At 35.7% G+C, this 12,906-nt stretch overlaps 1 protein-coding gene across 2 annotated transcripts in view; it reads left to right on the top strand.

Moving 5' to 3' along the window:
• SMAP1 (small ArfGAP 1) overlaps positions 1–12,906 on the top strand; it is an 87,762-nt gene that overhangs the window by 21,898 nt on the left and 52,958 nt on the right. For both annotated transcript variants that reach the window (XM_085056540.1, XM_085056541.1), the window contains exons 2-4: positions 5,923–6,056; positions 6,749–6,834; positions 9,847–9,922. In XM_085056540.1, coding sequence (XP_084912666.1) covers positions 5,923–6,056; positions 6,749–6,834; positions 9,847–9,922 — 296 coding nt within the window. The remainder of the gene's footprint in view (positions 1–5,922; positions 6,057–6,748; positions 6,835–9,846; positions 9,923–12,906) is intronic.

Genomic DNA, 12,906 nt, shown 5'->3' with positions numbered 1-12,906 from the left:
CTCTTTTTAGTTTGTTCTGGTCTCCATTGTATTTTTGGTGTTTTGTTTTGATTGTTTGGGGGGTTTTTTTGTTTGTTTTTTAGGGTTTTTTTGCTAACATGTTTGTGTGACAGGTTCTCCTCCTCCTGCCCTGTCTTGCCTGATAGTGTATAGCATTTCTCACTAATTTCTTACTTCAGGTAGAAGCTGAGTAGAGGATAGAGAGTTGACTGAGATGTTTAAAACAGTTAAAAGATTTTTTAACTAATCAAATGGAAAGCTAAAACAATGTTTCACACTGTTTTGACTGTTTGCATTAATATACAGTTAGTATATGAGGCTTTTGCATTTTTTGTAATGCTGATAAAAGTCCTTTTTCCTCATCATTTTAAACAAACCATATGGTGTAAGCCTTGTTTTGTACCTGATGGAATACTGTGCATGTGCTGATGCAAAATAAAAGTTGAGCAGTTGGAGTAAAACTTAAATCTTGGACATACAAATGCTAATGTACTTTGTGTTGTGTTTCCTTTAAAAATGCACTATACCAGCTTCAGCATTACAATTCCCATCATTATTCTTGCCCAAAGATGTTTGTCAGCTGTATGCACAAAAAGATGTTTGTATCGTGCAGAAGTACATAAGAAGGGTTAGTCAGCCATGTATGAATTTTTATTGTGGCTTCTTGAATCAGCTTCTTTCTGAAATAGTGGAGTAGAGCACATGGTCCTTACTGAATGAGTTAATGGGGACAGGGAAGAAAGTGGTATTTGGGAATATGTGCACAAACATTAAATATGTGCAAGGTATGAGTCCAGTTTAAATAATAATAAGGAGAAATCTGTCATCAAAAATTGTATACTGAAAAAAAGAGAAGTGTGAGGGAAAAGTGGGAAAAATTTTGAAATATGTTGAGAGAAAAGCTTTCACCTCCCCAGAGAATATGTAAAAATGATGCCTTTTTCACAAAATTCACACTTTGATGTGCATTTTAGAATGAAAAAATGGCATGTGAGATTGGATAACTTTTTCAGCAATTTAAAATTGGCTTGAAATCAACTTATCTGAAGCCTTTTCTCTAAAATTATGTAAATTGGTTTCGAGCTCTTTATTGCTCAAGTTTTAAACAGCTGAAGTTGGTTTTTGAAATGTTCACAGCTTTTTGGTAGCTATAGATATTTCTGTGAGTAGGGAGAATGTTGGTTCTATACAATAACAATACTGGCATGGAAGTTACTGTAACTGGAAATAAAATCTCTAGGTTTTTTCTTAAATTGATGAGTTATCTACAAACTCTGAAAACTTAAAGATATAACAGGCTATGTTGTTTTTAGGTGGCTACATATTTTTTTCATTCTTAGAGCCCAGATGATCCCTAATAAAAGACTCTTTAAATACCATAAATATGTGACAGTCAGTGTTGTTTCTGTGCACCTGATTGAACTCTAATATACATTTGGGATGTCCCTTTGGGCAGTTGGGGTCTGATGTACCTGACTGTCCCCTCCTGGCCTCTTGCCCTACTTTCTGCCTGCTGGGTGGGGATAGAAAAGAAATCCTTGACTCTGTGCAAGCACTGTCCAGCTGTAGCCAAAGCATGACTATTACCAGCACTGTTTTGATGACAAATCCAAAGCACATCTTCATAGAGGCTGCTGTCCAGCAAGTTAACTCCATCCCAGCCAGGCCCAGTGTATTGGGAAATGATGCTTGGTGTTTTCCATTTAACATGTTAAAGACTGCAAATTAATTTTCGTGAAGCTATATGATGGCTCAAATCCACCTTTCTGTTTAGCTCTCACAAGAAACTTGCACTTGTGCTATGTTTAAATTTCCAGTCCAATTAATCACTCCTTTTTGCAAAGGCAAGTGAATTACAGTTGTCAGTAAGACTAAACACACACAATAAACCTTATGGGCCTAAAAAAAAAGACTAGTTATTTTAAGGATTCCTTAAACTGTGTATGACCTAATGCATTCAAAATCTTGCCATGATCTCTGTGGAAGATAGCATACACCTTCACAGCTACCTGCTAAGAACTGAAAAGGAAATGTAAGTCTAATCAATAGACTATGTATAGAAATATGGAAAAGAAAGTTTAGAGTGAAAAAAAAAAATTGATTCTCATCTTGGAAGCATCAATCTGTCTTTGGGTTGCTGAAGGTTTTTTCCTTTGTTCAGCCAGGCAATGTTCCAGGGACTTCCCAATATTCTGGTATATAATCTAGTATAAATATTGGTCATTTTCAGTCCTGTGGCTTTTTTTTTAAATTAACTTTAGTAAGGGATGAAAGACTGAAAATATTTCTAAGCAGTTATCTGTATCTTAAATGACTGAAGAAATAACTTCAAGAGTATATTTCTATTGGAGTGTTGCAGCAAGCTGCTGAAGTGCACATCAGCTCTTCTAATAAAAATCCAAATGGCTTTCAGAAGAAAAAAATTACAATTCTATTAAAACTTATGTCAAACATGACAAGAATTTAATTTTATTATTGGCTGATTGAAGTTGCACTTTATAGTGCAGTTCTTGGTAGGTAAGATAGCATTACTACTGACATGTAAAGATATTTTAAATAGTGTAAAATAGCAGTCATCAAGGTTCTTGATGCCCATTCTTCATTTCTGAAGCCAAATATCTCTCTTCCTAGTTGGCTAACAAAATAAGCACAGCAGTTAAACCACGTTAATATTGTAAATTTTTCTGAAGAAAACCAAATGTATTTTTAAGGACCCAATAAAAAAAAGCTTGTGAATATTTCTATTAGTGCAAAATAATGCCTGTATACTGAAATAAGGATCCTGACTTCATACAGAATTGACAAAACTGTAAATTGTTTAATAAATCAGTCCAAATTGCTCTTTAACATTTTTTGCACAGGAAAGTTTGCAGCCTAAGCATTAGTTCACTGTGTGGTTGAGTTGAGCATAGTTGGTTTGATGCCCACGCAGAAAACATCTTCTAGCTTTTCTTGCCGCGAGCTTAACTATGGCTATGACTGATTTGTATTAATGAAAACATTCTTCATTTAAAGTGTTTAATGTTGCATATTGTCATTACTCAGAATTAAATTCAGAGGTTACACATGAACATTTCTGTCTGGCCTCAGGTTTGCCTGTTATTCTACTGTTTAATTTGTTCCTTAATTGCTTAAACATATTTGATTTCCCTAATATATTTAATAAATAAGTACAAATTAATGAAATTTGAGCTTTTGGGAAAATACAAAACTGCTCTTTTCCAGGAGAAAACCAGCTACTTCACAAATTGTCTTACACTTGAAACTATTTAAAAAGTAATATTTTAACTACAAGGTTAATAATCTCTCCTACTTTCTTTAGAATTCAGTCATATCAAGACCTCTTCCAGTCCTGTCTCATTAATGTGGAATTTGCCTTTCTGGGATCTCACAGCTGAGGCAGTATCTGAAGAATAGGAAATTCATGTGATGTGTAGTTGTACAAACTTATTTGTTGTGAAAATTTCATAGTGGTTGTGTAAACACCCTATAGGGATAAAAACTTGGACAGCATATAGATACTATAGTTAAACACCTTCTGTCCCTGTAGTAACCTGATCAAAACAGGCTCCAGTTTTTAGAAGACACATGGGTTATACTTTGAGGAAAAAACTGGAGAAGCTGTTAGGTACACAAGACTTTATATTACCTGTTTCTAAACTGTAATAGATTAATCACATAGATTAATCTATTGCATAAACTGAGATACTTGATCTACAATGAAGTGGCTAAGGTTTTTTATTAAGTTTCTTCTGGTGTACTATTTTAGCTGAAACTTGATTAATAGGTTGAGGCAAATGACCTGCAAAACTCTTATCCTGGAGCACTAAAATTGAAAATAGCATAAATTTTAAGTGGGGCCTTTTTGTAATATAAATCTAGCAAGTGTAAGAGTATTTTGTGTCTGTAGTGGTTTATAATAGAAGATACAAAGGCAAATCAGAAGTTGCTAGTTGTTAAAGTAGTTAGGACACATTACAAACAGTCTGACCATTCTTATCTCTCAAGTAGTAGTTGCATCATAGAATTGCCATGTGGGAAAAGATTTGTGGGTTTTGGTAGGTAACTCTTAGATCTCTTGACCCTTGAAATCTGCCTTTATGATAGTAGCTCTCATTTTGAAAACTGCCAGTCATTTTAATGATTATGGTTTTAAAGGTCAAGCAGTGGACATCAAGTTAACTGACTTTTTGAGGCATTGAACAAGATAAAAGCAAGGTGATTACATTAAAAGTCAGTATTTCCACTCGTAAGAGTAATGCTTCTTGCAACAAATGTGGGGATCTGTGAATGTGTCTTGGGATTTTCAAGTAGCAATTCTAAAGAATGGAGTCGAATTTAAAGGATTTCTCCTGGTTTCTTATTTTGGCTATTGCTGAACAGCGCTTGAACACTATCAGAGCTTTTCTTTTTCCTGTTCTGTTCCCCAGAGCTCAGAGGGCGAGTGGTGGGTGGGCAAGAAATTGGGAGGAGCACAGCTGTGACATCTGCTGACTCTAATTGTCCATTCCCTGCTGTGTGATAAAGTGCTCAAGCAACAAATGCTCAAGGAAAGGAAGAGGAAGAAAAGACCTTGTTTATGGTGGTGTCATCCAAAGCAAGTGTTGTGGGTGCAGAAGCATGGCTTTCTAGGAAGTGGCTGGACAGCTGCCTGACCATGGGAAGCAATGAAGAAATCCTCTCTTCTCTTTTTCCCCCTTTGTGTGCAGTTTTTGATTCACTTAATAAAACTGTTATCTCAGTCTGCAAGTCTTCTCATCTTCCTGCTCTTTTCTCCCTGTCCTGTAGGAGAGGAGGGTGAGTGAGCAGCTCTGTGCTTGCCTGGGGTCATATCAGCCCAGTCCTAAGCTAAAGACTTTTAGCTCTTTTGTAGGTCCCAGGAAAGTGTTCATGCAATATATTATTGAAATGCAAACTACTGCAGTTGCAGGAGTGGTCTAGGTGCGCAGCTGTCATGCAAAAGCAGAAAATAACTGCTTGAAATGTTTTCCAACTCTTCAGTGTACCTTCTTGCTTTTGATGGTAATTATTTAATCTTTGAACTCCTTAGAGCTCAGAACTAGATGGACTTCAAAGTAGTGCCTTTAACAGTGGTGATGGAATAAATTGATATAAATATGTTTAATTAGAGACTGGATAGTAATTTCAAGTGAGACATGCTAAGTGTCACTGTGATAATTCAGGCCAGCATACTTAAGCTGTCTCAACATGTGAGCACAGCTGATAAACGATGGTAAGGTTCATAAATCAGCCTGATTCTGTTAAAAAATCCATTGGGCTGTGAATGGCAACTCATACTGTAGTTTAGAAATAAGGATACTGAACATACTCCATTGTCCACCATTCTTAGGCAGATACTTTTATCAGTTGGTTTTGCAAATCTCTGTGTAATCATTCCTTAAGGAGGGACATGCTGCTGTTGTAGAGTCTGTGCTATATGAGGTATTAAAGGATTTGTTGCATTAATATGATTGCTCTGCATTTAATTTCAAGTTAAGTACAGATGCATGTCTTAAAAAGCTTTTAAATGGAGAAAAGGAAAAACTTCTACTGATTTGTGTTGATGCTTCATCTGAGGCTTAGCCATAAGGATTACTCAAGATGCAAGCAAAAATCTTGTTGCTACTAAGCCAACTTTCTAAGTTTGTTTATTGGGTTGTTTTGAAGATGGGGAAATGGACACAACATACAACTTTCTAGATAAACCTGACTAGTTAAATTTTTTGACATTATTTAGAAGTAGAAATCTGTAAATAAAATTGTTAACAGTGGAGGTTTTTAAAAGTGGTATTCTAGGGAAGGAACTGTGAGCCTTTATTCAAGCCTGTTCATTCACAATGTCAGTACAGAGTTATGCCAAAGAAAATCTTCACAGTATATGGACTTTTGAAAACAACTGATTTATTTCCCTATTCCTTTTAGGTCCAAGATGGGCTTCTTGGAACACTGGTGTTTTTATCTGCATCAGATGTGCTGGAATACATCGAAATCTTGGGGTTCATATATCAAGGGTCAAGTCTGTCAACTTGGATCAATGGACGCCAGAGCAAATACAGGTAAAATATCTTCAAATATGTTTCCACTTTGGAAGGGATGTCAGGAGTACTTTTGAAAGGACTTGCATTTATCATGATGCCCAACTTAAATGTTTTACCATCCTACCAGCTTTTACATGTATCATATTTCTAGTGTAGTCAGCCTAAGTTCATAAAACTCACTTCAGAAATTGGTTTAGCTCTAGCATTTTAGATGTATTCTACCTTGCTCCAGGGACTCTGAAACTTACTTCATGGTAGTATCTGTAGGAAAAGTGTTGTAAGCCTCTTTACTTAGGGACAGGACAGTAGCACTCAAACATCTTGTGTGATGTCTGGTTGCATTCTTTTGATGTATCAGGCACTGATTCTTCCAGCTATGCTCCAGTCTGAAGCCTCTTCCAGCCATCAGACAAATTTTCTTACTCCTTGTCTTCATGGTCTGAAGAGCCATCCTGAGAGGTCAAAGCTTATCTTTCCCTGGATGGGTTAGTTTACACTGCAAACAGCATCAATGTTAGCTTTTGTCCATCAAGTCTGGGCAGGCAGCCTTCCTGTGCCATGGTCATATCTCCCAAAGACATATGGCAACAGGGAAGTCTCCAAGTTAAAAACTTGTAATGTCATTTGATCACTCCAGTAGCATTCTGACTGTTTCAGAGTTTAAAGTATCAATGGACGTGAACTAACTGTTTTCTACTACTTTTCTTTAGTGCATGCAGGAAATGGGAAATACTAAAGCAAGACTACTCTATGAAGCTAATCTGCCAGAGAACTTCCGAAGGCCTCAAACAGATCAGTATCCTTTTCGTTTCGGCTTTCACATTGAAATGACTTTTAATGCAATTTAGATGTTATGACTGTTTCACGGAACTGCTACATTTGTCAGCTCATGTTATTTATTTCATTGATATTGTTGTATAAGAAATGACAGTGGAAGTTGAGAACAATTCAGAAAAGGTTTAAATTACTTCAGTCACAGCAAATCTACTTTGTAATGAGATTTGGCAAGCAGCATTTATTTTTGTGTTCAGAAGAGGTGACTTCATAAATTCCCTGTATGTAGGAAGTTAGAGTGATACTGGAGAGCTCTTGAATATTCTGTCTTTATCTTGAGTAACTGCCAGCTGAAGTTAGAAGCATTGATCAGGAAATAATGAGCTGAATGGTGAAGTAAAATAAGCCATTACGTCTTTTTCAAGTGAAGCATGGATTTCTTTCTCTAGGTGACTAGCATGGGAATACATAAATAAACCCAACTTCTCTGGCCACCAGTAGTGTTTGTGTGTGATTATCACTAGGTATCTGGACAGGAAGGGTTGGGAGAAAAACTGTCTACTGGCAATAAATAACTGTTCTCAAAAATACCTTTACTGAATCACTAGGATAATATATAATGGCATTAATTTGTATTTGGCCTTTTTTCTTGATTTTGTGGAGTTACTCCATAAGTAGGATTTGCTTCACCTGATCTTACTGGAGCTCTTTAATTATAATGAGATCCTAAACACCCGCTCTTAAGTGAGCTGAGTCTTTCCCCAGCTACAGGAGCTGATAAAGAGGCTTTGCTATATATAAAGGTGATTTTGGTTCTTCTGTTTATTAGCAACTACAATCAATATGTTATGCCAGAAGATTTTATTTTGGAAGGGTTAGACTCTTCATTGTAAAATGCACTTGAGCAGAACAGATACCTTTTTTTTTCATGTTCTAGTAGCTTTTGAATTAAACATACATCCTCATAAGAAAAAAGTAACTGGAACCAGCTAACACCATAGTATTCCAGCTGCAATGTTCTAGAACTTTATTTGAGCCATATGACCAAAATATTTTGACTAAAACTTACTCAAAAATGGATCTTGAGGATGTGTATTTTATTTTTACTGAAGCTGACTTGAATTCACTGGTGCTACTACTGGAGAAACAGTAATGCTTTAAGCTTTTCTTGTCAGATTAGATCAAAAGTCTAGTTTTTAGACTTTCAAAATAATTCTTTTGTTCACACTGTATGCCTTCAGTTTATTGCATACCCTTATGAATAGTTGTTAGCTTCTAACTGGTAGACTTAGTCAACTGAGTATATTTCATTGCCTGTGTTTTCTTCATTAAAACTGCACTACCCGGAGAGGTGATACCAGCATTTTCTGGGTTTTTTTTCTCAAGTTTCCCTTAACTTTGGCAGCTACTTACCTACTTGGCATTCATGACAAGCTGTTGTGTTATGGGTGTTTTTTGCCTTTTTTCTTTGCTCATTGTATCACTACAAAATCAGCTTAGTATGTCATCTGTGTTCGGGTTGTGAATATTCTCATAGTCTGAATATTCTTTTGGACTAACTATGAAAATATTTTGCATGTGATGATCAACTTTGTATATGTTCATCTCTATTAGTGTTTAACTTCCTGTAGCACTGTAATATACTTCTAGTTTTAAGGTAGTAAAGTGGAGACACAGGAGAAATGTGTATGTGGGATCTGTCAAAAAATCTCCTGCTAAAGACCCCTCATTGTTTCTGCTTCTTAATCACGAGTGACCTTTCTGAGCATGTTTTTCCTTCCCTTGTACTTGGCAAGGATGCTGTAGTGTAGAAGCTAACTTTAAGGATCGTTGTGATGGGGTTTTTTTTTGGGGGGGGGTTTGTATGGTATCTTTAGTTTCATGTTGAAAAATGGTTTTTTCCAACAACAGAGTGAATAATTTTTTGCAGTATTAGTACTAAGACAGTTGTATCTTCAAAGTGCTCAGGATGCAATTTATATATATTTGGAAACAGATAGAAAGCAATGTTTTGATTTTTGTAACTTTAGGTGACGCTTGCATACAATTTGAAGCTATGATTTTTGACAATATGGTTTGATGCCCAGAATGAAGTGACTGAGTACTCTAGTTCAGTGTTAAGATTAGGACATAGTTTGTGGAGCTAAGCTATCTTTCCATTGATTGAGGAAAAATTGCTTTGGAAGTTTGAGAGGCAACGAGTCTGAGCTTCCACTGTTGCAATATCAGTTTTTGAATGGATAATCACATTGCTGGGCAAAGTAGTTAAAATTTATTCTTCAGATCCTAGAGAGTCAGCTTTACTAAAATTAAAGTAGTCACACTGCTTTGGATGAGCTGCTTTATGAAGCTGAGAAAATAAATGAGGAAAACAACTAGCTTTCCTGTTCGCATTTGAGCTACTGGATTGTCAGTTCTGGTTTTCTACATCAATATGCTTGCTGCTATTTCCATTTTTGCTTCAGTATCTTTTTATCACTGGTTGTTTTAGCTTTTTTCCCTTCCACAGAGATGTTTGTTGCAACAGGAGACTCTCATGGAGGACTTAGTGATCTCAGAGTAGTGTTCATGATCAGTGTTTGATAAATGGTATTACTTGTGCAAATCAGAGAACAGGTACATACACTTCACCTTTTTTCTGAAGAGAAAGTATTTTTTCCCAAGTTAAGATAGTGAACTACAATTAATTACCATATATGAGTACCATTGTTCAAATATTTTCAGTACTACAGCCATGTAGATTATAAATACCAGGTGAAAATGTCCTAACTGTGCAACACTGCGTTGCTTATACTCTATTTCTCATATTGCTTTCTTAAGAGATTAAACTGATTCATTTTGTGTAGTACAAAGAAGCTAATTTTGGGCATTGCAATAGCAGTTGTTCTGTGCAGAGTGGTTTGTTTTGCTGTTTTAAAAATACAAAATGAGATTAATCAGGTGCAGTTTTTTAAATTTGAATAATGAATGAGGTTTTTAGATTGTTGTTACTATTTATCTGAATGCATATTTTCCTTAAACTAGCTACTTCCAGAGCTGTGGAGTTTTTCATCAGGGATAAGTATGAAAAGAAGAAGTATTATGATAAAAATGCAATGAATGCCTTCAACGTAAGTAAACACTTTAACCAAGAATTGTCACTTTTTTTTTGAAAGCTACATAAGAGAAATGTAACAAACGTTATGTATGTTAAAATATTTTTTACAGTTGAAAACTTTCTGACTCAGAGCTAAGTGCTTTATTCTCTATCTCTTGAAGACTGTTCCTAGGTTCTACATGTTGTCTATTACATTTATATCAGCAAAGCATTGTGATCCAACAGGTAACTTGTTTATGACATTTTATATTGTGTCTTTCACTGATGGGTAGTTGTTTAACAGTATAGCTTGAGTCTTTTTTATTTATCTTTTTCCGTGTTAAAGGGATACGATAAGATTACTATTTCTGGTGAAATGGTCTTCCCTCATTCTCTGTAAATCTTGATGAGAAATCCTGAAGTGTTTTGAGCCCTTCTGCTGAATTCCAGACTGTTGTTAGCAGCGAGGTGCACTGCAGTAGCAAACACAGGCAATACGATGAGCCTGCTGTTAAATCCTGTAGCTCTGTGTTCACTACAGTAAGCTGAGGAGTGCTTCTCTGGCAAAGCAGTTTTGAGAGTTTGAGCCATTACTGAAGTTCCCAGTCTTGTTAGGTTTTGTTTTGGTTTTTTTTTTTTGATACAGCTGTCTCTTGAACATATTATCTAGTTTATACATTTTTCTTTATATAGTTGTATTTATACTTAAACATACACTCCTCTGTACCTACATTATTTAAGTATGGCCTAACTTGTAGCTTACTACTCTGCCTGAATAGGCAATGAACTTTGACAGGGACAAGTGCAAGTGTAGGTGTAAAGTGTGAGGTGTCAGTGCTATATACCATGGCAAGCTCTTCTGGAAAATTTATTCACCCTACTTACTTTTGCAGAGAGCACCTTGTATCCTATTTTTAATTTAAATTAGTGTTACTGGGGGGACACATGAGCTTTTTTAGCACACCTTTTCTTATCATCTTTGGAACAGAAATGCCTTCTGCGTGGATTAGGACCAATTTAAGTTGGAGAGGCATGCATATATTGTCTTTTGGTACAATGAATCCCTTCTGCATATAAGCAGGTGATACAGAAGTCCAGAAACAGGACTGCAATGCCTAAGGATCATTTTCCTTAATGTAGTAATTTCACTAAGGTGATGAAAAAATTTAAGGGGCTTTCTGAGATTTCATCCACTGTTGCAAGTGGCTTGTGGTAAAAGCTTTCTGTAGCATAAAAGTTGTTTAGGATAGATTGCTTGAAAACATGAAGTATAATATTTCTCTTAGTGTAATTTTGGTGAGTTCATAAGGTTTTCAAGTTTGTATAGCAGTACATTTCTCTACTATTTTTGTTCTGTGTGTTGAAGCTTGGGAGTATATGTTAAGGTTCAGTTTTTTACTGTCAGGATTCATTTGCTACTGTGAGTTACAAATTTGTCTTTTGTTACAATTTTTTTTTATTCTTAATTATGTGAGATCTTTTGTTTTCTGACAAGACTGTTGTATTACTAAGTTTGGTTTTTAGAGCTGCACACTACAATAGCAAACCTAGCTAGTGCAGAGGCCAGTAGTGCCATCAAACATGCAGACTAAAAATACGCAAATACGAATTTTTTTTTCATGGTTCACTGAAAATTGATGCAGGATAAAGCTGTGGGGAAAAAAAGCATCTGTGTTCTTATTGGCTAGTTACATGTTAAATAGAGTAATGCATTTAAGTAGGAATCAAACACACATTGGAATAATTTAATGCTGACTGAAAGCAACTTGACTTTAAAAATATTTAAAATCTATTAAATTGCATATATATCAGAGTTTTCTGATCTGCCATTTTTTGAAAAATGTGAGATGCAGGTTCTGTATCACTGTTCAGGACTAAACGTATGGTACAATTTGCTCAGCTGTTTTAAGTGGGTTATCAGTTAATAGTTATGCTCATTTTCTTGCGCAGACCCAATGCAGGCTACTGGCTTATTTATAAAAAAGATCTCAGAGGCTGACACCCTAGAATAATGTATTGTCCTGTAAATAACACGTGTGATGTGGTATTGTTTATTGGAAATAACTGTTTTTGCTTTTTGAATAATTAATTTAGGAGCAGTAGTAGCTGTTAGCAAGTATCTTCAGCTTAATACTGTTGTCCTGGAATTACTTTTCTGCGAAACCCCATTCTTGATTTTTAGGCATATGTAAGCTCTGAATGATGTAAAGTATAGCATAGAATCCAATAAGTCAAACTTCACATAGCAGTGAAACAATTAGGGCATCTTTATAAATGGTGCATGTAAGATACAAGTAACAAGAAGAGCTTCCTGTGCAATATGCTTGCTGTTTCACTTCATTTATCCTTTAAAGCCTATAAAATGCAGAGCTTGCATTGCTTCTGTAGTTAACTACAGACAGTTGCCATAGGTCAAGTAGTGAGAGGTGATTTTGGATATTAAAACTATCCTTCAAGTAGTACAGACACAAAACTGTTGGAATATCATTCCACTTCAACATTGTACCTCATCATCTCTTTCAACCATAGGCAAATTTTTTTATATTCATCATAGGGTTTTTTTGTATGCAACAATCCTAGAACTAAAAGGTAAAGCATGCAGAGCAGGTTCTTCTGTAACCATCGTAGTCCTGAAGACTGTTAAACCTTTTGTTTGCTTTGGACTCTTTTATGGTCCTTTAGTTTATTGTCTCCTGGAATGCTCTTAGAAGAAGAAGATTGAAGAGCACAGCTTACAATTATACAAACACGTTTTCCTAAGAATCTGAACTTGTATGTATGTATAAATTACTTGATGGACTTTCTCAGAATGGTTGCACTAAATATAAGTGAGACAAATGTGAGCCGTGGAGAGATGTTCTGGACTGTGTGGTTTTATGAAAGTAATGTCTGAACAGAGTATTCATCTTGACTGATAATCTCTGTATTGAGTCCCAAATACTTATCAGAGCAATGCAACTGGTTATATGGAGGAACAGTTGTTAATGAGCCTATGATCTTAGATGCAGAGGCCAAAAG

Source organism: Lichenostomus cassidix, chromosome 3, assembly GCF_008360975.1.
Source record: "Lichenostomus cassidix isolate B80296 chromosome 3, HeHo_3.0, whole genome shotgun sequence".
Lineage (NCBI taxonomy): Eukaryota > Metazoa > Chordata > Aves > Passeriformes > Meliphagidae > Lichenostomus > Lichenostomus cassidix.
Note: the sequence above shows the minus strand (reverse complement) of the source record. Positions and strands in the feature narration are given on the sequence as shown.